The sequence below is a fragment of the Solea senegalensis genome, unplaced genomic scaffold (genome assembly GCF_019176455.1).
Source record: "Solea senegalensis isolate Sse05_10M unplaced genomic scaffold, IFAPA_SoseM_1 scf7180000014705, whole genome shotgun sequence".
Taxonomy (NCBI): domain Eukaryota; kingdom Metazoa; phylum Chordata; class Actinopteri; order Pleuronectiformes; family Soleidae; genus Solea; species Solea senegalensis.
Genome location: NW_025321101.1, coordinates 33,114 through 60,051, shown reverse-complemented (window position 1 = coordinate 60,051; position 26,938 = coordinate 33,114). Strand labels below are relative to the sequence as shown.

At 41.4% G+C, this 26,938-nt stretch overlaps 2 protein-coding genes across 2 annotated transcripts in view; both read left to right on the top strand.

Moving 5' to 3' along the window:
* rab21 (RAB21, member RAS oncogene family) overlaps positions 1-13,921 on the top strand; it is a 27,954-nt gene extending 14,033 nt beyond the window's left edge. The window contains exon 8 of the mRNA XM_044016642.1: positions 13,904-13,921. The gene's annotated coding sequence lies outside the window, so the exon portion shown is untranslated. The remainder of the gene's footprint in view (positions 1-13,903) is intronic.
* LOC122761392 (receptor-type tyrosine-protein phosphatase R-like) lies at positions 1,350-26,938 on the top strand. The gene is made up of 17 exons (XM_044016639.1): positions 1,350-1,358; positions 7,367-7,670; positions 10,830-11,155; positions 15,774-15,887; positions 15,968-16,117; positions 16,370-16,477; positions 17,373-17,495; positions 17,586-17,716; positions 17,804-17,941; positions 20,731-20,920; positions 21,426-21,510; positions 22,954-23,033; positions 23,991-24,128; positions 24,224-24,334; positions 24,586-24,743; positions 24,854-24,967; positions 25,455-26,938. Exons 2-17 carry the CDS (start codon positions 7,607-7,609, stop codon positions 25,573-25,575), a joined length of 2,151 nt encoding a protein of 716 aa, XP_043872574.1. The 5' UTR covers positions 1,350-1,358; positions 7,367-7,606; the 3' UTR covers positions 25,576-26,938.

The following is a 26,938-nucleotide window of genomic DNA, read 5'->3' as shown; positions in this document are numbered from 1 at the left end:
TGTAATTAAAGTGTGTTAAAGCAGCTTCAACACTCTGCATATGAGCAATAAGACTTAAAACACATGGCTGTAATACACGTTACACGTTTTAAAGGAGAATATCCTTCACCGCAACCTTACATTCCATTCCCAAGAGTCTTGTTCTAAACTAAACTATGTGGCCTTCAGCTGGCATCAAAACTTAAAAAAAACATGTTTAGTCCTGATGTGTGTACAAATGTAATTCTTAAACTCTGTTTACCCACGTAAAGTTAGACTCTAAGACTTTTAAATACATGACCGGATGTCTTTGCTTGTTATTAGCACAGCTTTCTGGAGTTTTTTGGCATGTTTTTCCTCCGTTTTACGACACATTTCGGTCTACAAGTGGCTAAATTTACAAGCTAGTTTTAAATATTTAAGCCAAGCAACATTAGCCTAGCCCATTGGCAGGTTCTTTTTCTTAAAAACAAGAAAATAACCAATCTAAGAAAGATTTGGCTTATTGTGATGGGTATATTTAATAACCTCATCACGAGACAGCTTCTATAATTCAATTTTATTTGTATTGTGCCAAATCATAACATACATTATCTCAAGGCACTGTAAATAGACAACATCAAGGAGAGCAGCGAACCCCAACAGTTCACACAATGAGCAAACACTAGGCATCAGCGGAGATAAAAAAAAACTACCTCTTAACAGGAAGAAATCTCTGACAGAACCAGGCTCAGAGATGTGCGGTCATCTGCCTCGACCGGTTGGGGTGAAAGGAAAAATGGGGGACAGTGGAGAGGTGGGGGACAGAAAATGGGGGGAGAGAAAGGACAAGAGGGAGATGAGGTAGCGACAGAAGAGAGAGAGGGAGACCAGCAGCAGATACACAACAACTGTATCAGGTTACAAGTTTATACAGATACTGATATCGACTTTTTAATTTACAAAATAATAATAATGGTGACGATGAGCGTAGCCTCGGAAACTGGATCTTGATCCCGCAACCTGCATGATGAGAATACAGAGAGAGAGAGAGAGAAGGAAGGAAAGACACAAACTAGGGAGAGAAAGAGACAAGGTTAATGACATATAAAAAGTCATAATCATATCCTGAGTGTGAGAGAGTGAATGTGCGTGTACCACAGGAAAATCCCCCAGCAGTCTAGGTCTATAGCAGCATAACTAAGAGCTGGTCCAGGTTTCCCTGAACCAGCTCTAACTATAAGCTTTATCAAAAAGGAAAGTTTTAAGTCTAACTTTAAATACAGAGAGAGGCTCCGCCTCCCGAACTATCATTGGGAGCTGGTTCCACAGGAGAGGAGGAGCCTGGTAACTAAAGGCTCTGCCTCCCATTCTGCTCTTACAGACTCTGGGAACCACAGGTAAACCTGTATTTTGTGACCTAAGTGGTCTGTTAGGGTGATAGGGTAAGACTAGGTCTTTCAGGTATGAAGGGGCGTGACCATTAAGTTAATTTAAATTGAATTCTAAACTGTGGGTGGAGCCAGTGTAGAGAAGCTAACACTGGAGTTATATGGTCTCTCTTTTTAGTTCCTGTCAGAACTCGTGCTGCAGCATTTTGAATTAACTGGAGGATTCTAACAGACTTGTTGGAACATCCTGATAATAAGGAGTTACAGTAATCTAATCTAGATTAACAAAAGCATGAACTAGTTTTTCAGCATCCTGTAAAGACAGAATCATCATGATCAATGGTGTCAAATGCAGCACCAAGATCCAACAGGACAAGTAAAGAAACTAGACCATTATCTGAGGCCAAGAGAAGATCATTACTAACTTTAACTAGTGCTGTTTCTGTGCTATGGTTTGATCTAAAACCTGACTGAAAATCTTCAGACAGTCCATTAATATGCAAATATTCACATCATTGATTAGCAACTGCCTTTTCTAAGATTTTAGAAACAAAGGGAAGATTAGCTATAGGTCGGTAATTAGCTAAAATATCTGGGTCAAGGGTCGCTTTTTTGAGAAGGGGTTTAATAACTGCTATTTTAAATGTTTGGGGCACATATCCAGTTAATATGGATAGATTAATTTGAGTTAATATAGAGTTGTTAATTAAAGGAAACACATCTTTAAACAGTTTGGTGGGGATAGGATCTAACTGACAGGTTGATGGCTTAGATGATGAAACTAATGATGTTAACTCAGGGAGATCTATAGTGGAGAAACTGTCTAACTGTGCACCTGGTGCTTCTAAAGCTCTTGTGCTAGAAGATGAGTCAGTCCCAATATGAGGGAGGAGATGATCCATTTTTTCTCTAATTGATGTTATTTTATTCACAAAGACGTTGATAAAGTCATCACTGCTCAGTGTTAAAGGAATAGATGGTTCAGTGGAGCTGTGGCTCTGTGTCAGCCTGGCTACAGTGCTGAAAAGAAATCTATGATTATTCTTATTTTCTTCAATTAGAGAAGAATAATAGGCAACTCTAGCTTTGTGTAGGGCTTTTTTGTAAGCTACAAAACCATCTTTCCAGGCTATATGAAGTTCCTCTAGGTTACTGGAACGCCATTTTCTTTCTAATCTACGTAACGTCTGTTTAAGAGCACGAGTATTGGAGTTAAACCATGGTGCTCGTCTCATCTGATTCACCACTTTCTTTTTCAGAGGGGCAACACGATCTAATGTAGTACGCAGTGAGGCTGCTGTACTATCAACAAGGTTATCTATGAGGGCGGGAGTAAAATCACAAAAGGTACCTTCAGATGTACTGACATATGGCACCGAGTTAAATAAAGGTTGCACTGTCTCTTTGAATGTATTCATATTATTATCAGACAGTATTTCTTATTTATGTTATTGTAGTTCATTATTGAACAGTTAAATGTGAGTAAATAATGATCAGTAAGGAGAGGGTTTTGAGGAACTATGTTTAAATTATCAATATCAATACCATAAGTTAAAACAAGGTCGAGGGTGTGATTAAGGCAATGAGTTGGTTCATTAACGTGTTGAATAAAACCTATTGATTCCAACAGCGAGTTAAATGCGCAGCTAAGACTATCACGGTCAACATCTACATGGATGTTGAAATCCCCTACAATTATGATTTGATCTGTTTTAAGCACTAACTCAGATAAGAACTCAGAGAACTCTGATAGAAACTCTGAATAAGGTGCAGGTGGACGATAAACTGTGACTATTATAATTGGTTTCTGTGATTTACAACTAGGATGAGACAGATTAAGAATAAGGCTTTCCAACGATGAATATCCTGGTTTGGGCTTGGGATTGATTAAGAATCTATTATTAAAAATGGCTGCTACACCTCCTCCTCGGCCTGAGCTTCAAGGAATATGGGTATTAGCATGAGTGGGGGGAGTTGACTCATTTAGACTGACGTAATCGTCTTCATGTAACCAAGTTTCAGTTACGCAGAATAAATCAATACCATTGTCAGAAATTAGATCATTTATTAAAACAGATTTTGAGGAGAGAGACCTTATATTTAATAGTCCACATTTGAAAGTGGTATTATTTGACTCTATTATCAGCCACCAACAATTCACGCTCGCCCACACCCAAGCTCTGGCACCCTCAGAGTAAAGTGATAGCAGCAGAAGCAGCAGTGATTGTTTTGTTCTCTGCTCTGTACTTTTGTAAGTCGCTTTGGATAAAAGCGTCTGCTAAATGACATGTAATGTAATGTAATGCTCTTCTTCACACAGAGCAGGAACCAGTTTAGCCCCAGTGTTAAAGGGATAACGCGCTGTCTTTGAGGTGGTTTTGTGTGACACACTGACGCCAGCGTGTGCACTCGCAGAGTGTGGAACCAGCACCAAGAGACGTTGACGCTCGCCCTCCCCTGAAAACATGGCTGCTAAGGCAATCTAACACGTTAGTCTGACTAATATCGAACTAGTCTTAGTCGGACTAACATACCTTGATAATGTACCTGGATATTAAGATTTAGTTGGACTAAGACAATAATTTGGACTAACCAATAATTTGTTTTTCTTAATATCATGTAAAGACATTAGTCTGACTAATATCAGAGCTAGTCTTAGTCGGACTAACACACCCGAATAGTCTGATTACTCCCGAGAACCAGCAGCAAGAGACGTCGACTCTCAACCTTCACTGAAAACATGGCTGCTAAGTCAAGTTTAAGATGCCTTAAATTGGCTTTAACACGTTAGTCTGACTAAACTAGTCTTAGTCAGACTAACATACCTGGAAGTTTTAATACCACACACAAGTTTTAATGCCACACACATTTGCACACACACACACCACAATCTGTGATGGTGAATTTCAACACACAAACCATGAGCAGGAGTGGTTGTTTTAACTTGTTACTGGTAATTAATTTCAACTTAACTTAAAGTGAGATTATGTTTCTTGTGCAAGACTGGTTTGCCTAAGATTATTTTTCTTTTAAGGCAAAAAAATAAGCAAAATTTCCCAGAAACAATGCTTATTTTACTTTCTTATTTGTTTGTTTGCAGTTTGTGCACGTTACCAAACATTTGTACATTACAGCCAATGTCCACTTCAAATGTGGTATTAAAAACCTTCCCTATCTTGACAAAACTGGGGAATTCCTGACACTGAACCCTGGGTATGAACATCAATGGACTGTCAACAGTTTTCTTTTTGTAGTTCTTAATTTTATGGGTCAAACTGTTTTGTTTTTATTACTAGGCTGGAGAGAGGAGGCAATAAATGGCTCTGGATGAGAATATGGCAACCAAATGTGCAGCACATCCACGGGCAGCTTGTTTCAGAAAAAGAGGAACTTGGTAACGCATTTCCCTCTGATGTGATTTCGATTGCGGGAAGTTTTTATATATGAGACACTTGTCTGTCTGTCAGCCGGTGACACATACTAGGGCTGGTGTTATTTGTTCTTTTCCGAAATTGTGATATGGTGTCACACTGCGACGTTACACACGTGGCCCGCAAGCCGCCACTTTGACACCTCTGGTACAGATTTGGGGCTAGAAACACTTGAAGCACGACTGGTTGTCAGTTATTTTTATGTCATTTATCAGCTGAATAAGAGTCAACTGATTATCTGACAAATTAGTACGTGGTTGAGTATGCGGCGGTGAACTAATCTTCAAGACTGGAAAAGAGGAAGGGGAGTAAAAGTTCCTAGAAACATAAATAACACAGTACAGATGTGTGAATGTTGTACTCGAGTACAGCAACAAAGTATTTGTACTTTGTTACGTTACAGCACTGAAGTTTGGTAAATTTCTGTCACCGTTTTATGAACTGAGCTTCAGTGTTTGACTGTAGACTGTTATGTGTTTGTGGAGGGAGGTGAAAAGTGACCTGTTTCAGTCAAGTGTGGTTAGGTTATTGTTTGTGTTGGGCATGAACTGGTTATGGTTATGGTTAGTGATAATAAGGCTTTGTTTGTGGTCTGTTGTGAAGAATCGCTGCACAAACCTTTGAATGTGTGTCTTTGTGAGGACCAAAAAATAACAACATATTTTGGGAGAGTGAGGACATTTTTGTCTGGTCCTCAGTTTTTTGAGGATTAAAACATGGAGTGTGTGTGTGTGAAGTGAATCTGATGCTCAGTGACTCACTGCAGAGGAATGTGGTCGATGAGGCTTCGTGGTTTCCTAGAAGTGACCAGGTTTTCGGGAAACACTCTCAAATCTCAGACTTTGTTTTCTCGTTCTCCTCAGGTTCAGTAAACAGTCACGGCGAGTTCTGGACAGTGGATTTCATAAAGTTCCTAAAGTACTTTACAAACTACTGTGTTCTGTGAAGTACTTTCAACTCGACAGTACTTTTCTTTTCTTACTGCAGTACCTCCACATAAAAGACGCGGCCGCGTTATAAAAGTCAACACGTGGACATTCAGCCCTGAAGAACACAACATTTATTTGTGTTTCAACGCAATGTAAACACTGTTTAACCTTCACAGTTGTGATGTGTTCCTGTGTCTGTAGCTGAACAGAGGAGAAGTTAGCACCCCCTGCTGTTTGCAGTGTTTATTACACCCACACAACACGGAACACACTCACTCTGGTTCAGTTCCTCTTCTTTTTTATAACGTAATTAAGTTGAGTCATAAAAAAACCAAGAGCGTCTGATGAAAATTAACTTGTAGTTCCTTAAATTCAGTTAAAAGTTCCTCAACACAGTTCAAAGTCCCTTAAAATCAGTTAAAAGTTCCTCAACATAGTTTAAAGCTCCTTAAATTCATTTAAAAGTCCCTCAAAATAGTTCTTAGTTCCTTAAATTTGCAGTTAGAAGTTCCCAAAATGTCCTTAAATCACATTAAAATATCCTTAAATTCTCATTTAAAAGATTGTTAACTGTGGTTATTTATTTAAACACCTTAAAATTACTTTATAAAACAATTTAAAACATCTTTTGAAAATCTCCATAAAAACACCATCAATGAGATGTATACACCTTTATGAAGGCCATGTGTTCTCAACAGAACACATGGCTGAGTGATGCACTGTGTCCATTTCACCAGCAGAGGGCGCTCATACCACGTACTGTAATCAGCAAGAGGGAAGAAAAATCCCGAGAAACAAATGGATGTTTATGAAGAAAATGAAAATGAAGTCAGGTAGCTACAACAACCACACAGTTGATTTTGAGTGTTTATGTCACCACCTGGAGAAGAAGAAACAGCAGATAAACCTGTGTGTCCTTTGTTTTGTTACACAATGTTTGTGCTTCAACTCTCCCTGTACCAAACCCCATAGAGAAAATCAGTGAATTTAACATCACAGCACACAGGAGTTGTTGATCCACTGCTGCCTCCGTCAGTAACTACTAATGTGTTATGTTATGAATTCGGCGTTTAAAGTCTCTGGTTCAGATTAATCTCAGTGACACAAAGTGACCACACGAGGCAGCAGTAGACCAGCAGCTCCTGTGTCACTGTGTGAGCTAAAATCACTGATTTTCTCTATGGACTTTGGTGTGGGAGAGTAAGTGGTTTACAAAATGACAAAAAACATCGACAATATCTTACGAACATTTTCACATCTTTATCTCACTGTCAGACAGACTTTTCCAAGAGGAAACTGAAGTTTGTTCAAATCTTCAGTGATGTTAAAATCACTGATTTTCTCTATGGGGTTTACTCTATGGTTTACAAACTTCAGATTTTCAGTGTGAAATTAATTTTGACCTATTAAAATTATATGTGTATTTTTTTTTTTTTTAAAGAAACAACCAAACTATGTTAAATACGTTTTATTTTTAATCGAATAATTCGTTTTTTGTTACGTAAATTAAATAAAATGAGCATTAAAATAAGCATCAAAGTCTTAATTTAATTTAAATAATCAAATCCTCTTCCTTATCTCTTCTTGACCACGCCCTTTCCCCCCGCCCCTTCTTCTCTTCTTCTCTCCTCGTCTTCATCATCATCATCATCTCCAGCCTCCACCTGACCTCCAGTCCTCACATGGTAAAACTCTCCGCTTCTCCCCGGAGCTGCAGCTGCTGCACAGCGGCTGCCCCTCCGTCACTCAGGCCGCTGTAGGCGCCGCTCAGGGCGGGGAGGACGGAGCGTGTGAGCCGCTGAAAGACGCGCAGACTGAAGACACACAGACAGACACAGACACACGGAGGACAGCGGCTGTTTGTGGTTCGTTAATCACCGCAGCTGCGAGGAGGAAGATGAAGGACGGTGTCACCATGTTTGTGCTGCTCGCGCTCATGTGGACGCAGCTGCTGCTCTCAGGTAAACAACCTCTGTTGATGATGATGATGATGATGATGAAGGCTTACTGTTTGTCTGTCTGTCTGTCTGCTTGCTGCAAATCTACACAGAAAACAGTGCATGACGGGAGTTAGCTGTGGCAAAACACAGCGTTAATATCGCGCGGTAAAAATCGCACATGAAAAAAAAATCGTTAATATTATGCCATTGTGACTTGAAAGTGCTATTTTTTTGTTTGGTAACGTAAAGTGGCGGTCACAAACAGCGCTAATGAAGTCTTGACTGTACGTGAACGTATCCTGTAAACCTACAGTGTAAACGCACCGTCATGCTGTGTCGCGTAAACATACCGCTACCACGTAAATGTATCACTACCGCGTAAATGTATCGCTACCACGTAAATGTATCACTACCGCGTAAATGTATCGCTACCAAGTAAATGTATCACTACCGCGTAAATGTATCGCTACCACGTAAATGTATCACTACCGCGTAAATGTATCGCCACCATGTAAATGTATCACTACCGCGTAAATGTATCGCCACCACGTAAACGTACCGCGGAAACATACCACATACACGCATCGCCACCACGTAAACGTACCACATACACGTATCGCCACCGCGCGAACGTACCACATACACGTATCGCCACCGCGTTAATGTACCACATACATGTATCGCCACCGCGTAAACGTACCACATACCGCGTATCGCCACAGCGGAGCGTACCACATACACGTATCGCCACCGCGTAAACGTACCACCTACACGTATCGCCACCGCGTAAATGTACCACATACACGTATCGCCACCGCGTAAACGTACCACATACACGTATCGCCACCGCGTTAATGTACCACATACATGTATCGCCACCGCGTAAACGTACCACATACACGTATCGCCACCGCATGAACGTACCGCGGAAACATAGCACATACTGCTACTATACCAAACAATTCTAGCACCTGTCCACCAGGGAGCGCCCCAGAGAACTTCCCTTCATTTAGGGCTTTTCTGTTTGTGTTCGCACCACTAGCAGAATTGGTCATTTCCTCTTTTGTTTTTTTTAAACAAGATGATGATAACCTGACTATTTCTGGTACACTGTCATCCAAAAATGCAAATGTTGTCTCGTCACGATGTCGAAAATTAAACGTCTTTTATATTTTTAGGTCATGTTGATTCCTTTCGGGGGTAACTACTAAAACAACATTTGCAGCATGCAGTAAGATCTGAAAGAGTCTCCATGATGAAGTTTGTAGAACTACTAAAAACATCCACCTGTTTTTGTGCACATTTTTAATTCAAATCTGCACATAAATACATGAAAATGCAGGTGAAAAAAGGTTTAGGTTTAAGTTGCTTTTGCTAATTTTTTGTTTTTGTTTGTTTTTAGAAGATATTGGTTTAAAATTGTGAAGAAAACCCTACTATATAAAATCTGAGTAAATAAGGAAAGTTAAATGTATTTCAAACCTTCCTGTCTGGAAACTGAGTACTGTAAGTGAAATATAACTAGAACGACCTGTGTTTACTTAAGAGAGTAAGTAAAGTTCCTTTCTATAGGGCATTTTACAAATTTAAATAATAATTGACCAAAACAAATTGTATCTGTGTGTGTGTGTGTGTGTGTGTGTGTTTATATCTATATATATATATATGTATATATGTATGTGTGTGTGTGTGTATATATATATATATATATATATATATATGTATGTATGTATGTATGTATATATATATATATATGTATATGTATATATGTATATATATATGTGTGTGTGTGTTCCATTTAAATAATTGTCAAACCAGTGGTAAAAACCTGCTCCCAAAATTTTAAATTTAAGATGAAAAGCACTGTGCGGAGTGTTAGTAGCGCCCCCTTCAGGACAGTTGGCACAGATATTAATTGTGGTTGTGTATTAATTATTTGAACGTCTCCACCTCTCGATCATTTCCTGGTGTTTGTGTCGAGCAGTGTCTCCTCGTCGTCCTCGTCGTCTTCTCCCCGCTGACTTTTACCCGTCAACCGTCTCTTTAACTCTTAACCTGCGATTGGCCGACGGCTCCCGTCCAATAACTTCATGGCTCAGCCTGGCGTTGCCCATAGCAACCGGGATGCTGTCGCCGGGGAGGAAAAAAAAAAGGAAGAAGAAGAAGAAGAAGCAGCAGCCAGCCTGTGCTGGTAAAGAGGAGCTGTGTCAGCTGTGGAGGAGCCGTCTCTCTGTCTCACAGGAGATGGACAGACGCTGCAGTTTCCCGTCTGACAGTGAATGCATCAGAATCAGACTCTGGTGATAAATAAAGAGTGAGTGAAATGATTTATGCAGCGTTCAGGTTCATCCTCGGTGATGCGGGGAGTTTCCTCTCCTGCTGCCTGTTGTAAAGATGCTGAGACGGCAGTAAGACAGACGGATGTCCCATTCTTCATGTCTCTCTGAGGCCTGGTTCTTTTTTAAAGTAGAGGTTTCAAACCAGCAGCCAATTTCATGCGGCGCACCACTTCCACTAGGGGTGGTGTTTGGGTGGGGGGGGGGGATTGATACAGTCAAATATCGCGATACTGACATTGCAAATAGACATGGGTTAGCATAAAGTAAATCAACTGATGTTTCAGTCCACTAGGTGGTGCCAAGTGCTCATTGAGTATATCGCAATCTCGTGATAATATCGTATCGTGACTTGTAATGTCGTCAGAATATTGTGACTTAAATATCGTGACAATATTGTATCATGATTTAAATATCGTGACAAAATTGCATCGTGACTTAAATATCGTGACAATATTGCATTGTGATTTAAATATCGTGACAATATTGCATTGTGATTTAAATATCGACAATATTATGGATTTAAATACGTGACAATATTGCATCGCGGACTTAAATATCGCGGACAATATTGTATCATGACTTAAATATCGCGGACAATATTGTATCATGATTTAAATATCGCGACAATATTGCGGATTTAAATATCGCGACAATATTGTATCATGATTTAAATATCGTGACAATATTGCATCGCGAAATATCGCGGACAATATTGCATCGTGACTTAAATATCGTGACAATATTGTATCGTGATTTAAATATCGTGACAATATTGCATCGTGACTTAAATATCGTATGGTGATATCGTACCATGACAATCTCCGTCGTCTTCCCTCCTCAGAATCGTCCTCTGGCGACCACGAGCTGCGTCTCCTCCCTTCACGCCGCTCCGGTGACCTCTCACCTCAGGAGGATGTGGACGAATCCGATCTCCAACACCCCCACCATCATCATCATCATCGTCATCATCAACATCGCCTCCCCCGCCACCGCCACCACCCGCCTCCTCTCAGGTTTGGTGACACGCTTCCGGCTGCGCTTTTGGATTCCCGCTTTCGCCCGGAGCGACGCGACGGCACTCAGCGGACGCTCGACCTGCTCGCGCGGCCGCATCAGGAGGTGCGGCCGGAGCACGCCACCGTCTCCGCACGGCACCTGGTCACCGTGGTGAGTAACCCCTCCCTCTTATTTGGTCGCGTGGGACGGGGAGGAGGGGTTTAACGCCGATCTGACTGAGGCCGCACTTAAGAGCGTTCCTCCCTCTCAGAGGTCAGAGGGCAGAGCAAGAGTGAATGACGGTGTGGGAGCTGCAGACTCCTCAGTCCACAGAGCTGCGCACTCCCCGTTGCCATGGCAACGCTAATCGTGTGTGTGTGTGAGTGACCCACTTATCTTCACAATGGGTCTCGTTACATAACAGCAAAATAAACGGCGTCGACCTTCAGGGTTGACTTTGAGACAGGAAGTGAGGGACAGGTTTGTTAACGAGGCGGCCGAGTGAAGTCGAGAGACACAGGGAGACGGAAGGAGAGAGAGAGAGATGGTGTGAGTGTGTGTGTGTGTGTCGGAGGAAAATATTGTCTTTTTATTTTTAGGTTCAAGGATTGATTTATTTAACAGAACGTCTGCGAAATTGTCGCCGCCGACGCTCGCCAAAGCGTGTTAGGAGGTTGTCGTCGCCACAGATGCATTGTGGGAGGGTGAGACAGTCTGCTGGAGAAGACAGACGAAGACGCGGCGGGGGAGTCCAACCTGTCGGTCGCCTTCAGTCTGTCGCTGTGTTTCACTTCTACTTTCACACTTTCTCGCGCTCTCTGCTAACGTGTTTGTCGGTCGGGTGAAAAATGGGTGATTTCCACGCGGTTAAAGCAGAAATAAGCAGGATTTTTACCCTGATTTAACAGCTCCTTTGTGATGCTGATTTTTTTCGTGTCGTGACGCACCCATCGCGTGATAATTTCGTACATTTCATGACGTGATCGGAGCGATGGGAGGACACGCGTCGACAGAAGTAACGTTCTTTTCACCGTCAACCAAAGCTTCGTTGCGCTCTCTGCCGCGGACACGTCTGCAGAGGAGAAACCGTCGTCTTGTGGTGGTTTCACAAGACGACGGTTTCTCCTGTCGTGTCGTACAGCTCCGTACATGACGTCATTTCGGGGAATCTCAGCGGCTGATCGGTTGAAAAATGTCTGTGTCAGATGCGATTTATGCGATGGAAGCAACGGGGATGCGATGTTGTTGCTGCCGCCAATATCGCGCGTGTGCGTTGACTTTGTTAGTGAAGTTGCCGTGTTTGCGTCCGTTGTGAACGCACCATCAGAATCGCGAGCTTTCTCCTGAAGTCTCGGCTGTTGTGGACCGCTATCTAGCCACTGACGGCGTCATTTCAGATTCTTCCTAAGACGGTCAAAAAGCGCCACAGTTGATGATTTTATTGCCCCGCAGAAATGACTTGTGGGTGTGGGAGTAAAAGGTGGTGTATTCCGATTGTGTTTAAATGTAAACATGTTGTGAAGCAGCTGCTGCTCTCTGTGCTTTTGTCAATGGACGCCCGCCGTGGGACTCCGCCTTATGTAACAGCTCTGTCTGTGTGTGTGTGTGTGTGTGTGGTCACATGACACGTCCCTGCGGGCTGCTGCTGCTGCTGTCCCATCACATCACCATGACAACACATCACTGTTGGATGGTGATGGAGGTTTTTGAGGAAAATATGCACAAAAAATCTTCACAAAAAATTATCAAATATGCACAAAAAATAAATAAAACAACAAAATATACACTCAAAAAACTAAAGAAGTCAGTATGTGGGGTGAAGGTTGTTGGCCTTTAAGGAAAAAAGGAATCATAATTATCTGGTACATTTTAAAAACACGGGTTTTCTACCATTTTGTGTTGAGACAATAATCAATAATGTGACTTAATATGTTTATTAGTTTCAGACCAAATCGTATTAACATGTTGTTACTATGGTAACGTTTACCACTGCCGGTGGTTTGAAAACATCATGAATGTGATCATGTGAATGATTCAGATTACACTCTGGCTTTATTTAGTTTGTTTTTTCTCAAAGGAAGTAACACGAGCGTGAATAATCCAACCTCATTCAGCTGTGTGTGTGCGCGTGTGCATGTGTGTGCGTGCGCTCAGAGTCGGGCGGTTCACGTGCAGCTCACGTTTTACCCGTCAGCGCTCGCGCACACACACACACACACACTCAGTGCCAGATTTAGAACCCACTGAAAACAGAGCTTCTTGTTTCTCTGCAGAACTCCATAGAGAATGTAGTGGATTTTATTTTCCCCTCAGTGTCACGGTGACGCAGTGACTGATGTCGGCGTAAACGTGGCTTCATTACAAACATCAGCTGGTCGCGGTGAATTCTGCTTCTGTGTTGAGACACTGTGACTCAGTGTAAACGGACGACTGTCTCTCAAACACGTCTCCTCATCTCAGTAAATACAACGTGGAGATAATCGGATTACTCTGTCACCAAACTGAGCAAGAAATCTGCGATTTCTTCACTGAAATTTGCAACTTTCTCGACTGTAATTTGCGATTTCACGACTGTAATCCGCGATTTCTCAACTCTAATTTTCGATATTTCCACTGTGCCTGATATAAAACCCACTGAAAACAGAGCTGCTCTTTCTCGGCAGAACTCCATAGAGAATTTAGTCGATTTTAAGTTTCCTTCACTCTCACAGTGATGCAGTGACTGATGCTTTCATTACAAACTTCAGCTCATCACGGTGAATTCTGCTTCATTATTGAGGCGCTCTGATTGATTGATTGATTTATTGACTGAATAATTACACTTTAAAAAAAAAAATGGTTTAAAATACCAGTTGGAATTTAAGGAAATTTGATGTATTTCTAAATTATTGTCTTAGTTGAGTTTGTCACTCACTCACTCACACACACACACCCTCTCCTCTCTGTTATCTGATTGGTCCAAATCTGATTCCCTGTGCTGCCCTGAGCGCTATCAGCTAATTAGTGGTTATTACCCTCTGTGTGTGTGTGTGTGTGGGGACATAAATAGGACCTGATCCTGACAGGAAGAGCAGCGGGTTAATCACATTACCTGGACAACGGCCAATCAGGAGGAAGGCCGAGCTCTGAGCCAATCAGAGATCACGACAGGAGTAGATCAGGAAATAGAGTGAGAGGTGTGTGTGTGTGTGTGTGTGTGTGTGTGTGTGTGTGTGTGTGTGTGTGAGTTCATTGAGTGAACATCTTCCAGCGAGGATCAGTGATGTTTACTTGGTGAGATTACTTTGTTTTGTTTGTTTAGATTCAGTGATGCATTTGTTGTTAACACGTTCGGTTGCCATGGTGATTGTTTACTTTTTGTGTGGCGGTTTAATCTACTTGTTTCTTTCTTTCTCTCCCAATAATCGATCAGCTGATTAGTCCAAGCCGACAGTGACGTGTTAATCTGTTCAACCAAACGTTTAATTATGTGACTTTAACTTTCCCTCTTCTTCAACCAATCAACCGTCGGTTTATTGATGAGTTTAGAGTTTTGACACTTGTTTAGTCACGTGACCCGTTTTGTTTGAATAGATATGCTGAAGTCGTCTGAGATGACACGTGAATATTTTGCCAGTTGTGTCGATTTTTTTGTAAACGTTTAGTTTTTTTCGATGAAATAAAAATTATTTTTATGTGACTGCAGTGAGACGCAGATAATAACGTGTGTGTGTGTGTGTGTGTGTGCTTCTTGTTTGTTGTTCCTTATATTAAATTATGTGACAGCAGAACACGCTGTTTTATCCATAAGTGTACACACACACACACACACACTGATGTAGAACCCACAGACTACAGAGCGTCCGTTTCTCTGTAGAACTACATAGAGAATGTTCCCGTTTTTAACTTCCCTTCACTCTCACGGTGACGCTGTGACGTTTATCTTTATAAAAAATGAGTTTGTTACAAACGTCATGTCATGACCGTGAATTCGGCTGCTTTTTGTCGCACGTTTTACACGAACAAATGTACTTTTTCCAGCTCATTCAGCTTAATGTTTGAATACAGTTTTGAACTAACAACTAATTTCTACATTTAAACAAAGGAAAGTAGTGATTTTGCGTTGGGGTTTGTTATTACACACACACACACACACACACACACACTCGGAAAAGTAATGTCAGTAAATCCAGGATGAGTCATAAGTAATGTGTGTGTGTGTGTGTGTGTGTGTGTGTGTGTGTGTGTGTGTGTGTGTGTGTGTGTGTGTTTCACCTGTCTCCTGTATCACTTTTGCTGAAAGCTGAGACTGTTTGGATGATGTGCGCGTGTGTGTAGTAGAGAGATGGATTGTTGCAGTGTGTGTGTGTGTGTGTGTGTGTGTGTGTGTGTGTGTGGGAGATGAAATATCAGAGGATGATAGGTTTCGATCAGTTTGGTGCTGAAGAGGAAACCAACTCACTTATCATTTCTTTTCTCAGCTGAAGTCAAAACCTCCAAAGTAAAAAAGTTAAAGTTTTTATATGTAAATGTAGTATTTTAATACACAGGAGTTGTTGATCCACTGCTGCCTCCATCACTAAGTTCAAATGTCTTATTTTGCGACTTCGGCTTTGTTCAGATTGACCTCAGTGACACAAAGTGACCACACGAGGCAGCAGTAGACCAGCAGCTCCTGTGTCCCCGTGAGCTAAAATCACTGATTTTCTCTATGAGGTTTGGTGTGGGAGAGTGAGTGGTTTACAAACTCCCTGTTGGAACAGTGAGATAAAGACCATTTTCTCTCTCTCTCTCTCTCTCTCTCTCTCAGTACTTGGCGGTGGACGTGCGGAGGCTAAACGTCAGTCTTCTTCGTTGGTTTCGCGACGGTGTAGCCGCGGCGCTCAGCGTTCCTGCGGGGCACGTTCACATCAACCGACTGAATGTGAGACGCTTACACACTCTCCTGAGATCAATAATTGAATAATTGAGATGATTGATTGATTGATGGCCGGCCTCTTACAGGAGGAGAAGAATGGCATCGAGCTCTTTGTGTCCTCTGATAGGCCGGGTGTCTCCGAGCCCCGCCCCGCGGACGAGGTCATCCAGTCGCTGAACGTCAGGGTCCTTCACCATCACCTGGGACACTTTGGCATCACTGAGGTCTCCACTGAGGTGTGTGTGTGTGTGTATGTGAAAACTGCCAATGTGCTCCGTCTCCTTGGTAACGGCGGCTCGTCTAGCCGAGTTAGACGACCACGGATTGTGATCGTCTAACTCGGCTAAACGAGGAATCAAAGTGGCGTCGGTCAGTTACGGTGATGTCACAATTAACTTAACTTAACTAACTAGTTAATCTGGTCCTTTTTTTTTTTTTTTTACAAAATATAATTTGTTAAAATTACTTTTGTTTGTGTGTCTGTGCAGAAGAACGTCCTGCAGGGGGAGCAGAGGGACCATGTGTGGAGCAGAGAGGGTTTTTACACCTTCTTCCTCTTCTTCACCGTCTTCGTCATAGTCGTCACCTGCTTGATGGTAAAGAAAAACACACACACACACACACACACGTTGATTTAGAACCCCCGGGAAAACAGAGCCTCCGTTTCTCTGCAGAACTCCATAGAGAATTTTCACGATTTTAACTTTGCTTCACTCTCACGGTGGCGCAGTGACGTTTATCTCTATAAAAGTGGGTTTGTTTCAAAAATCACTTCATAGTGGTGAATTCGGCTGCTTTTTGTCGCACGTTTTCCAAATTATTACACGTTTTTATACAAACACAAACACTTACTCTAACCATAACTATTACTGTAGTGGCTTAACCTAATTCTAACCCCTAAACACCAAAACCATGTCTTAAGTCCATTAACATCCCTTTTACAGTGTTACGGGACATGAGGACCTGACAAAATGTCCTCACTTCCTGTCGTTCATAAGTTCTGTGGTCCTCACAGTGATGTAAATCTACACACACTGTTACACACAATGTAGTGTTAAAAGTACCTCATATTTATGAGAAAACAACAACAAATAGTGGCTGAAAAATGTGTTTTGTACAAACAAACCACTGGAAATCAGAAGAAATGAGCAGAAGATAAGATGTGAGAAAGGTTCTCCTGCAAAAAAAGATTATGTTGTAATGTCACATTTGATCCACACGAGGGAGCAATAGCACAGTGAAACCATTAAATCTGTGACGTTCACTCATTCACTGTCTCTGTTTCACTCATTTACAATAAGCTTCAGACACACAACAGTTTTATTTTAAAACATTAAGATATTTAATCATTTTTTATGCTACAGGATTAAATTTAGTTTCTCTTAAATTGACGTTAATACGATACGATAAAATAAAGTCTAGTTATTTAGAACTGAAGTGAATCTATATTTATATAGATCCATGGACCGTGGTTTCTTCTCTGGTCTCCAGGTTTTGTACCGACTCAAGGAGAAGGTCCAGGTTTCTGAGAGACGCCTGAAAGCCCTGCCCCCTGACCTCCACCTGACCTTGACCATCCCTCCAGACTCCGCCCACAGGTCAAAGGGCACCAAGGTTTGGAGCAATTGGCACACTGTTCATTATGTTCAAATGAACAGATACAAGGACAATAATGATGCTCAAAAATAAGCCTGCTTCCTTCAGGTTCTCACGTCAGGAAGCATGGTCCAGGCTGAGCTCCCTCCATCTTTAGCCACGCCCATTTCCCAGCAGCAGAAACAGCAGCCAATCATAGCCTGCCGCCGCCTCGCTCCACCTGTCGTCCCTCTGTCCAGGTAACGTCGTTCACCGGCCCGTGTCCCCAACAATTTCCAACAATTTATTTAAATATCGTATCTAAACATTGTACCACTCTTTCCTAGCTCCGCCCCCACTGACTCTGTCGTCAACTGCGACAGCCACACCCTGCCTCCCAGTGTTGCCCTGGTGACCGCCAATAACGAGCTAAAGCCCTGCCCCTCCCCCTTCAGGATGAAACCCGCCGCAGGACTGCAGGAAAGGTAACAATGGGACGTTCCGTGTTAAATTGAAATTGCCGCCAAATCCGTAATCTGGGTCTGATCTGGATGAAACTTGGTCCGATGGTAGAGCGTGTGATCCTGCATGCACACACCAAATTGTGTCCAAATACGATGTTTTGGGACAGCGATTGTTTTTTGTACCGTTTTGCCCATTGATAAGAAATGGGAATTTTTTAAAGTTTGATCACGTTTTGTGACGTCGTCGGTGGGTGAATTCTTACCAAAATTGAATGGGAACATACTTGGGTGATCATCTACCCACGACCAAAAATTCAGATTGATCCTCAAAAAAGGAACTGCAGACAGGAAGTTGCTAACAGAAGAACAAACTTGCAGATTAACGCAGATGAAAATATAACCTCCTTTTTGGATGTAAAAAGACAGTATGATCATTTTTACCCCATGTTTGGACGTCTTTCACACTGACTCACACGTTCTCTTGTAACCCTGATCCACTTATGAATTCCCAGAATGCTCGGTAGTGCTGACTCATGTTTTTTTTTGTTTGATAGGACCTCATTAGGAACACGGTGTTCTGCTCAGGAAGGAGCTTTGACTTAGAGAAGCACTGGATGTGTTTGTGTTTTCACAGCCTCTAACCTGTGATTGTTGGAGTGGTCAGGTGTTGAACTGCGTACGTGCAAACCAGGGGGGGGTTCTGTTGTAAACACTGACCAGTCATCGTCATGGAGACTAAAACCTGGTCCTGATGAGGCAGAAACTTGTTTCTGAGGAACTGGTTAAAGGTTAGGGCTAAGGTTTGAATTGTGTGTTATGTTTAAGTTTGGAGATAAGACTTGGTTTAGTCCGTTTAAATGAATGGAAGTCAATGCTTGTCCTTAAATGAACGCTGCGTGAACCTGATAAAGGGTGTGTGTGTATGTGTGTGTGTGTGTGTGTGTGTGTCCAGGAAACCTGTTCTGTAAGACGTCTCAGTAAGTGTCCTCAAGAGTCGACTGTACGTGACCACATGAATCTTCTGTTCCCTGGATTTGACTGTATATGCGTCCGCTTAAAGGACCTTTTTCCTTGTTTAAAATATACTTTTAGCTTTACACATTATACTTTTAAGTAGCAGTTAAAATAAATTTGATGTATTCAATTCAAAAAATAATAATAATTTATTAATGTATTTTATTATATTTTTGTAATAAATATTTTTGTTTTTTAAATGTGCTTTCTAAATAAATTGGATTGATTGGATATTTTGAATATAAATATATAAAATATATAAAATAGTATATAAAATAAAATTTAATGAGCCTTCAAAAAAACTTTTTTTGAGTCCACCTGTCACTAACTGCTCCTTATGGAAGCTGATGATACCTTTATATGACTTTTCTAATTTCTGCTGAAGTGTATATAGCTGTTTTCTTGTAATTTATTGACGTCGTAAACTTACGTCATTATCAAAACTGTAATTAAGGAAATGTTAATTTGGAAAAGTGGCGTTAATCCCTTCCATCAGCAGTCCATTGTTTGATTTTATTTTCTTTTTTTGTCGTGAGAAACTTACATTTGGGTTTAAATAAGACCAAAATCTGGGTTTTTTTCAGACTAATCAGACGACTGTTGTTGCTTTGAAACTTTGGCCGCGGTTCATTTCCCCGCTCGAGTGTTTTCCATAACAAGAACAAACATCTTTATCTGGCCCTGCACTTTAAGTCTTTATCTGCTGCTCGTGGCCTCTTCCGTTTTACAGCCCCGTCAGACCAGAGCCGGGGCGGCGGCCATTTTGTCCTGGGGTTACATCAGCGTTCACGGCGAGGTTGTGTCCGGGGGGGGGGCACACTGTGTTAATTCAAGGTGTGAGAAACGACAGCACAGGATGTTTTTCTTGGTGTCTGTGTCTCTTGTGATTCTTAATTTTAAGTGTGTGTCTTGTCCACTCTGGACGGCGGCCAGTCAGCAATCAGACGAATAGGAAGAGACGGCATCCTGGAGAGGAAAGAGGCCGACACGTAGTTAGACGAGTTCACCCGCACACAGTCCCCCATCAAAGCACAACTCATCTTCTTCTGTTCAGTCTCTGTACATATACAACATCATGGGGAGCAGAGAAACCCAACAATTCACACAAGCACTAGGCATCAGTGGAGAGAAAAAACAGTCTCAAAGATGTGCGGCCGTCTGCCAAGACAGGTTGTGGTGAAAGGTAAAAATGGGGAACAGAGGAGAGGTGGGGGAGAGAAGGGAGGTGAGCTAGAGACAAAAGAAAGAGACCAGGAGCAGAAATACAACAATTGTATCAAGGAAAACAAGTGCACAGTATTAGTTGTAACTATTATAAATAAAAACATGCGTTATCTCGGGTGCATGAAATCAAAATTGTGCACAATATTAGCATCCGTTTCTTCTTGACATTAGGTAAATGTGTGTCATATATATGACCCACAAACCTTTGAATGGACTGGATTCTGTATAGATGATCAGTTAATGTATATGCAGACGATCAATGATCATATATATATAGGATATTCTCTTTCTTCTTCTGGTTGTTGGCAAATAAGGATGTTTTCATACGGTTTTGCTGAGCAATTAAAAAGCAAGAGAAAATCAAACGTTCAAACACGAACAATAAATCTCTAAAATACAAAAATATGTGGCTAACATTGGCAATTTAAGCTAGTTTTGGACACAAAGAGACAACTTTCACCTCTGACAAACCTTTATTATTTTATATTTTATATTTTATATATGTATTAATTTTAATACAATTTCTTCTCCTTTCGTCTTTCTCGTTCTGTCCTCACTGTCGCCCCCTAAAGACGCGGCTCAAACGTGTCTCTGGTGTTGGACATGTCGTCCCTGGGCTCGGTGGAGCCTCTCATTGTCCCCGTGGTCACTCCCAGAGAGTCTGCAGCGAGGGAGTACCTTCTGTCCGCCGGACGACCCCTGACGAGACAGCGGCTGAGAGACGTCGTCCACAACACGCAGACGCTGCACACGGAGTTCACTGTACGAGTTATATATTTGTTTTTGTTAGTTTAGCTATCTTTTCTTAGCTATTGTTGCTATTTTTTGCTAACCTTCTGTCTGATGCGGTCATTAGCAAGCCCCGCCCCCTTTCTTACATCATCTCATTCTCTTTCTGGTAAGGGGGTGGGGCTTGTATGCAAACAAAACCCACCTCTCTTTTGGAATTCTGTTTCTTGATTCGATATAGAGATAGAGAGCTAACGAAATATCAAACTATTCAAAACCGCACCTTTAATTTTACATGACCTGCCTTCCTCTTATATTTCATTTATTTGTCTATTTATTTACTCATTAAATGATTCATTCATGAATGCAGTCCATTGACGGTTGTGCTAAGTGTATCATAATACCAAATATGAATTTAATAACTTGGTATACCTGTGATATTTAGCATTATACATCATGTATTTTTAATGCTATGTATTACAGCTGATCATTATTAGAAACTGGAATAAATGATGAATGTCTTTTCTATAATTTTCAGGAAATTCCCATGAACTTCATCGATCCCAAAGAGCTGGATATTCCAAACCACGGGACCAAGAACAGATACAAGACCATACTGCCCAGTGAGTACTGTGTGTACTGTGAGAACTGTGAGTAGTGCTTATTACACCTTCATACACGGTACTTATACTGAATTAAATGTTGTTTTAAAGGTCAAAAGTGAAGTAAAGATGAAAACAAAAGTTTTTAAGAATTAAACGGAATCGAAAAAAATAGAAAACCTAATCCAGGTGTGAATATTGTCCATAAATTACACATTTGTTATATGTGCATTAAAGAGGACAAAAAGAAAAAAAAACAAAAAAACTGCAGACGTTTTTTTAAAAATTTCAACCATGTCCTCACTTTACATTTCCCGTCCAGACCAGGAAGCTGCTTTAGTATGTGGGAGGAGTTTAGAGTCAGAGGTCAACGACTCCAAGGACAGCTAATATTGCACCTCCCTCTCCCCCCCCCCCGAACACACACACACTTCAACTCAAACAATACCTTTTTCCTCAGAGCGTGGTTTGTTCTCACACTGCTGGCCAACCACTGAACCTGATTAAGACATTATATACACACACACACACACACACACACACACACAGGTGGTGGGATTATCAATATAACAGTGAAGGGGTGAGTGGGTGTGGTGGCCTTCCTTCCTTCCTTCCTTCCTCGCTTCCTTCTGGCCGTTTAAGTGTAAGGAATGTTTCTCTCAGAGCTGCTGTCCATCAAACCTTTTTGTCTATTTTACAGTTTCACGTGTTGTCTTCTTTTTTTCTTTTTTGAAAACCACTCACTCTCCCACACCAAACCCCATAGAGAAAATCATCGATTTTAACATCACAGCACACAGGAGTTGTTGATCCACTGCTGCCTCCATCATTAAGTTAAAATGTCTTATTTAGTTAATTCAGTATTTAAAATATATACATTCATATATTCAGATTCGCTTCAGTGACACAAAGTGACCACACGAGGCAGCAGTAGAGCAGCAGCTCCTGTGTCCCTGTGAGCTAAAATCACTGATTTTCTCTATGAGGTTTGATGTGGGAGAGTGAGTGGTTTTAAAAAGTGACACAAAGTATAATCTATGATAATCTTCAATTTCTTAAATGTTAAATGTTTTTATCTCACTGTTAGACAGACTTTTCCAACAAGAAACTGAAGTTTGCAAACCACTCCAAACCAAACATGAAACATGTTCTAAAGATATCGTAGACTTCTGTGTGTTCTCAAGTATGTTGCTGCTGCTTGGAATTATGGGATGGCTTTTTCTTCTGGGAAGGATGCTCAGGTTGTTCCTATGCAGAAAGAGAAAAAGCATCTTTCCTCAGTGTTGACAGGAAAAACAGCTTTCTGGCCTTTTATCAACATGAAGACCGGATCTAAACGAGTCTAAAATACTGTACTTGTACACTAAAAGCTCCGCCCCTTTCTTGTTGTTGTGTCTAAATCTTCATCCTCTGCCTCCTTATCCTCCCTCCCTCCCTCGGCGGCTTCCTCACCGTGTGTCCTAGATGCCCACTCGAGAGTGACCCTGAAGTCCAAGAGCTGCAACGACCTGCTCGGCTCCTACATCAATGCTAATTACATACGGGTGGGTATTTATAGGTGGTGTTTTTGTAACCAACATTGTTTTGACTGCGTTTTGATTTTTGAATTCACTTTTTAACCCATCGTATGGACATTTCACAGCCGTTAAACATCAGTTAAAATATACAACCTAATTTGGACGAAGTTATCACCTCACACATCAGGAATGTCAACACTTTTTTTTTTTCCTCCATCAAACACAATCGTCTCAGTGAAAGTCCCGTGTGTAATGTCGCTCTCAGACTCTGGCACAATAGACTCTCTTCCTGTCAGGAAGCGCCACAGAAACGGTTCTAAAACTGCGGGGACCACATGACCGTTTCGTCCTACTGTACGCGGCGCAAACAGGCCTCCAATTACAGCACCCTCAAGGGCAATAAGACAAATGTGAGGGGGGCGGGGGGAAGCTGTAAATTCATTCAAACACAACTTGTTTTGATCCGTTTTCTTCTGTAGGGTGAAGCGACATACATTTCCTTGTATGTAAAGGACATTTCCGCAGTCAAGAATGAGTTCTTCAGTCCCGTCCTGAGGACAGAGACATGGAACAATTCCATTCTCCCAAGACAAACTTCTCTTCCTCAGAGTTGTCGATTCTAGAGCTGAAACAATTACTCAATGAATCGATGACTTAAATGAGTCGCTGACCCTTTTGATCGTCGGTTTGAAGCTTGACAGATATGGGATGGCGTGTTCCGTTTACATCGGAACTAGGAAGTGATATCAGCTCGATGTAAAATTTAAAAGACAAAGCAATTTAAATAATTTAATATCAGATTTGTTAAAATCGAGTATTGAGAAGGGGCCATTGGCTTTCATACAAACCAATGGCGTCGCCCCCTGCCGGATATTTAAGAGAACACAGCCTTCAAACACATCGGCGTCAGTTTCTGGATCCAATGGCTTTACGTCAGTGACTTGAATGATGACTCCTCTTCCTTTTTTTTTTGTGTGATTCCAGGGTTACCGTGGCGACGAGAAGGCGTTCATCGCCACGCAGGGACCCATGGTGAACACGGTCAATGACTTCTGGCTGATGGCGTGGCAGGAGGAGGCTCCGGTCATCGTCATGATCACCAAACTGAAGGAGAAGAACGAGGTCAGTTTGAGAAGATTTTTTTGAACTCAGTTCAACTCTTATCATGTTTGTTTGTTTTCTTTAAATCTGACCACGCCTCCCCTCTGTTTTATTAGAAGTGCGTTCTGTATTGGCCGGAGAAGAGAGGCATCTACGGGAAGGTTGAAGTGCTGGTGAACAGCGTCAGAGAGTGTGAACACTACACCACGCGCAGCCTCACACTCAAGGTACAAAGCACCGCTATTTTACTCGAGTACAAGAAAAAGTACTGGTGTAAAGATGTACTTGAGTTAAAGTAAGAAAAAACTAAGAAGCCTTTTTTACTCGGTAAGAGATTTGATTTAAAATGTAGTGAAGTACAGTAACTTCCAAAAAAGTCAAAGTTAAATTACAAATTAAAGTACAAATGTTACATTTCTGTTTTGTTTTTGTTTTTTTTACATTAAATACTTTGTTTGATTGTGTGTTTTTTTTACAGTGTGGGAATCAAACCCGTGTGCTGCAGCATTACTGGTACACGTCGTGGCCCGACCATAAAACCCCCGACTCGGCGCTGCCGCTTCTGCAGCTGATGGACGACGTGGAGACGGACAGACGGAACGCCGCCGCACTGGGACCAGTTATTGTCCACTGCAGGTACACGAGTGTGTTTTTTAGCTCACAACAACTCAACAACAATTGCTTGTACAGTATTCCAGAAAAGAAAAAGGAGTCCGTTACCCACGCTCCCTCTCTCTTCTCTGCAGTGCCGGGATTGGCCGGACCGGCTGTTTCATCGCCACGACGATAGGCTGTCGGCAGCTGCAGTCGGAGGGAGTGGCCGACGTTCTGAGCATCACGTGCCAGCTCCGAGCAGACCGGTAACAAACGTAACATCGCAATATCGCGACACTTCTGAAGTTTTTATAAAAACAAAACCTCTGTTTTACGATTCAGACTTCCCTGTGAAGTCTGGATTCTGTTATTTTTATTTCTTTATTTGTTTGTTGAAATAATCTTTACATGGATAGGTATAAATAAAAAAGAAACTGCCGATTTTTTTTAGCCAGATATTGCAAACCTTTACACATTTTCAGCTATTATTTATGGTCAGGAAACACATGAGCTAATATAATATAAAAAACAACACTCAGTTACCAGAATTAATCTCAATTATGCCTCAAAAAACATGTTAAAGATCCACCAGGAGGAAGACACTCTTACAAGTTGTCCTCCTAGCTGTGTCTGCACATTCAGTCCTTTTAATTTAAGGGGAATTTAGTCCTGGAAAGTCCTTGAATTTGACGTCAACCAAAGGTGTGAGAACCCTGTAAATGAATAATCTCTGCGTTTGTGTCTGTGTGTCAGAGGTGGCATGATCCAGACGGGGGAGCAGTACGAGTTTGTGCACCACGCGCTGAGTCTCTACGAGGCCCGCCTCCCCGCTGAAACCGACCAATCAGGCGAGTCCTCAGCAGGTATGATCTGATATTTGGGATTTTCTTACCGAGACTTAACGAGGGATTCCGGAGGAGGTCTTTAAACTATAAAGGACAACCAGAGAGGAAGGAAAGGAAACGGGGAAAGGTTATATACTGGAAAATGGAACGTGTCTGTTCTTCTTCTCCACTGCTTTCTTCTTCTTCTTCTTCGTCTTCGTCTTCTTCTTCTTCGTCTTCGTCTTCTTCTTCTGCTGCTTCTTCAGTGGAGACGTTTGGGAGACCTGTCCTCTTCGGTCGACTGTTGGACTGTCTTTTCTAACTAACTGTCCCGTTTACCTCTCTGTCATCATGGAGACGTCCTAGTTTGACTGGAAAACATCGATGGTACTTTCTTCAATAACACTGTTGTGTTTGTGTGTCTTATAGAGTTTTACAATTATTTTTCGACATGATGGTGTTCTTCTTCTTCTTCTTCTTCTTCTTTTTCTTCTTGTATGAAAAGGACAATTTGGAAAATGACTGTTTTGCTTGTTGCACCTTTGGTTGAGCGACAGTAGTTCTGCTGACCTGTACCCTGCCCAAATCTGACCCAAATATGTCTTGTTAATTTCTAATTTAATCCAACACTCACCATCTCAATCCCTTTATAACTAGCTCTTAATTATTTCCTTAGCTCAGATACAAAAAACAAAGTGTTTGAATCAGATTTAAATGTATGACCTTAATCCAAGAATATAGGAGCGATACCAAACCACAACTTAATTGTTTATCACTGATAAAGTATTAATTAACTTCTGGTTAACATTTTGCGTATTTAAAGGCATTTTTACAAACTTTAAATCTTTCAAATTTGAGGCGAAAATGAGCCAAATAGGTTAACATTCCTTTCTAATATATTGTATCAGCAGCTTTGCTATTTCGTTAAACCATGGAGCTAACGTTAGCTAGCTAACAAAACTGACATTTGTGCTATTTCACACTCAGTTTTCCACTGAGTGCACTATTCCAATACTTTCTACTAAATGTTAGCCTGTGGCCTGGTTAACTTATACTTAACTTTGAGAGAGATTAGGTTGCAGATGGAACTACCTCCAGCCTTACAAAACATGCTTAAAAGCTAACAGACCAATGTAGTAATAATAATAACATAAATACTGTCCTGCCAAGCTAGTTATTTTAGTAAAGAAACCCCATAGAGGCTTATGCTAGCATTAGTAGCACCATGTTAATAAAAACCTGAATGCTAATTTATAATCTTATGCTAATGCTTGCATACTATGCTAATGCAGGATTATTCATTAGTTTTAGTTTTGATTTGTTTTGACTTTTTTGTTTAAGTTATTAAATAGTCTTTAGAACATGTTTGCTAGTTTTTATATTTTGGAGTATTTGGCACATTTTTACTACAAT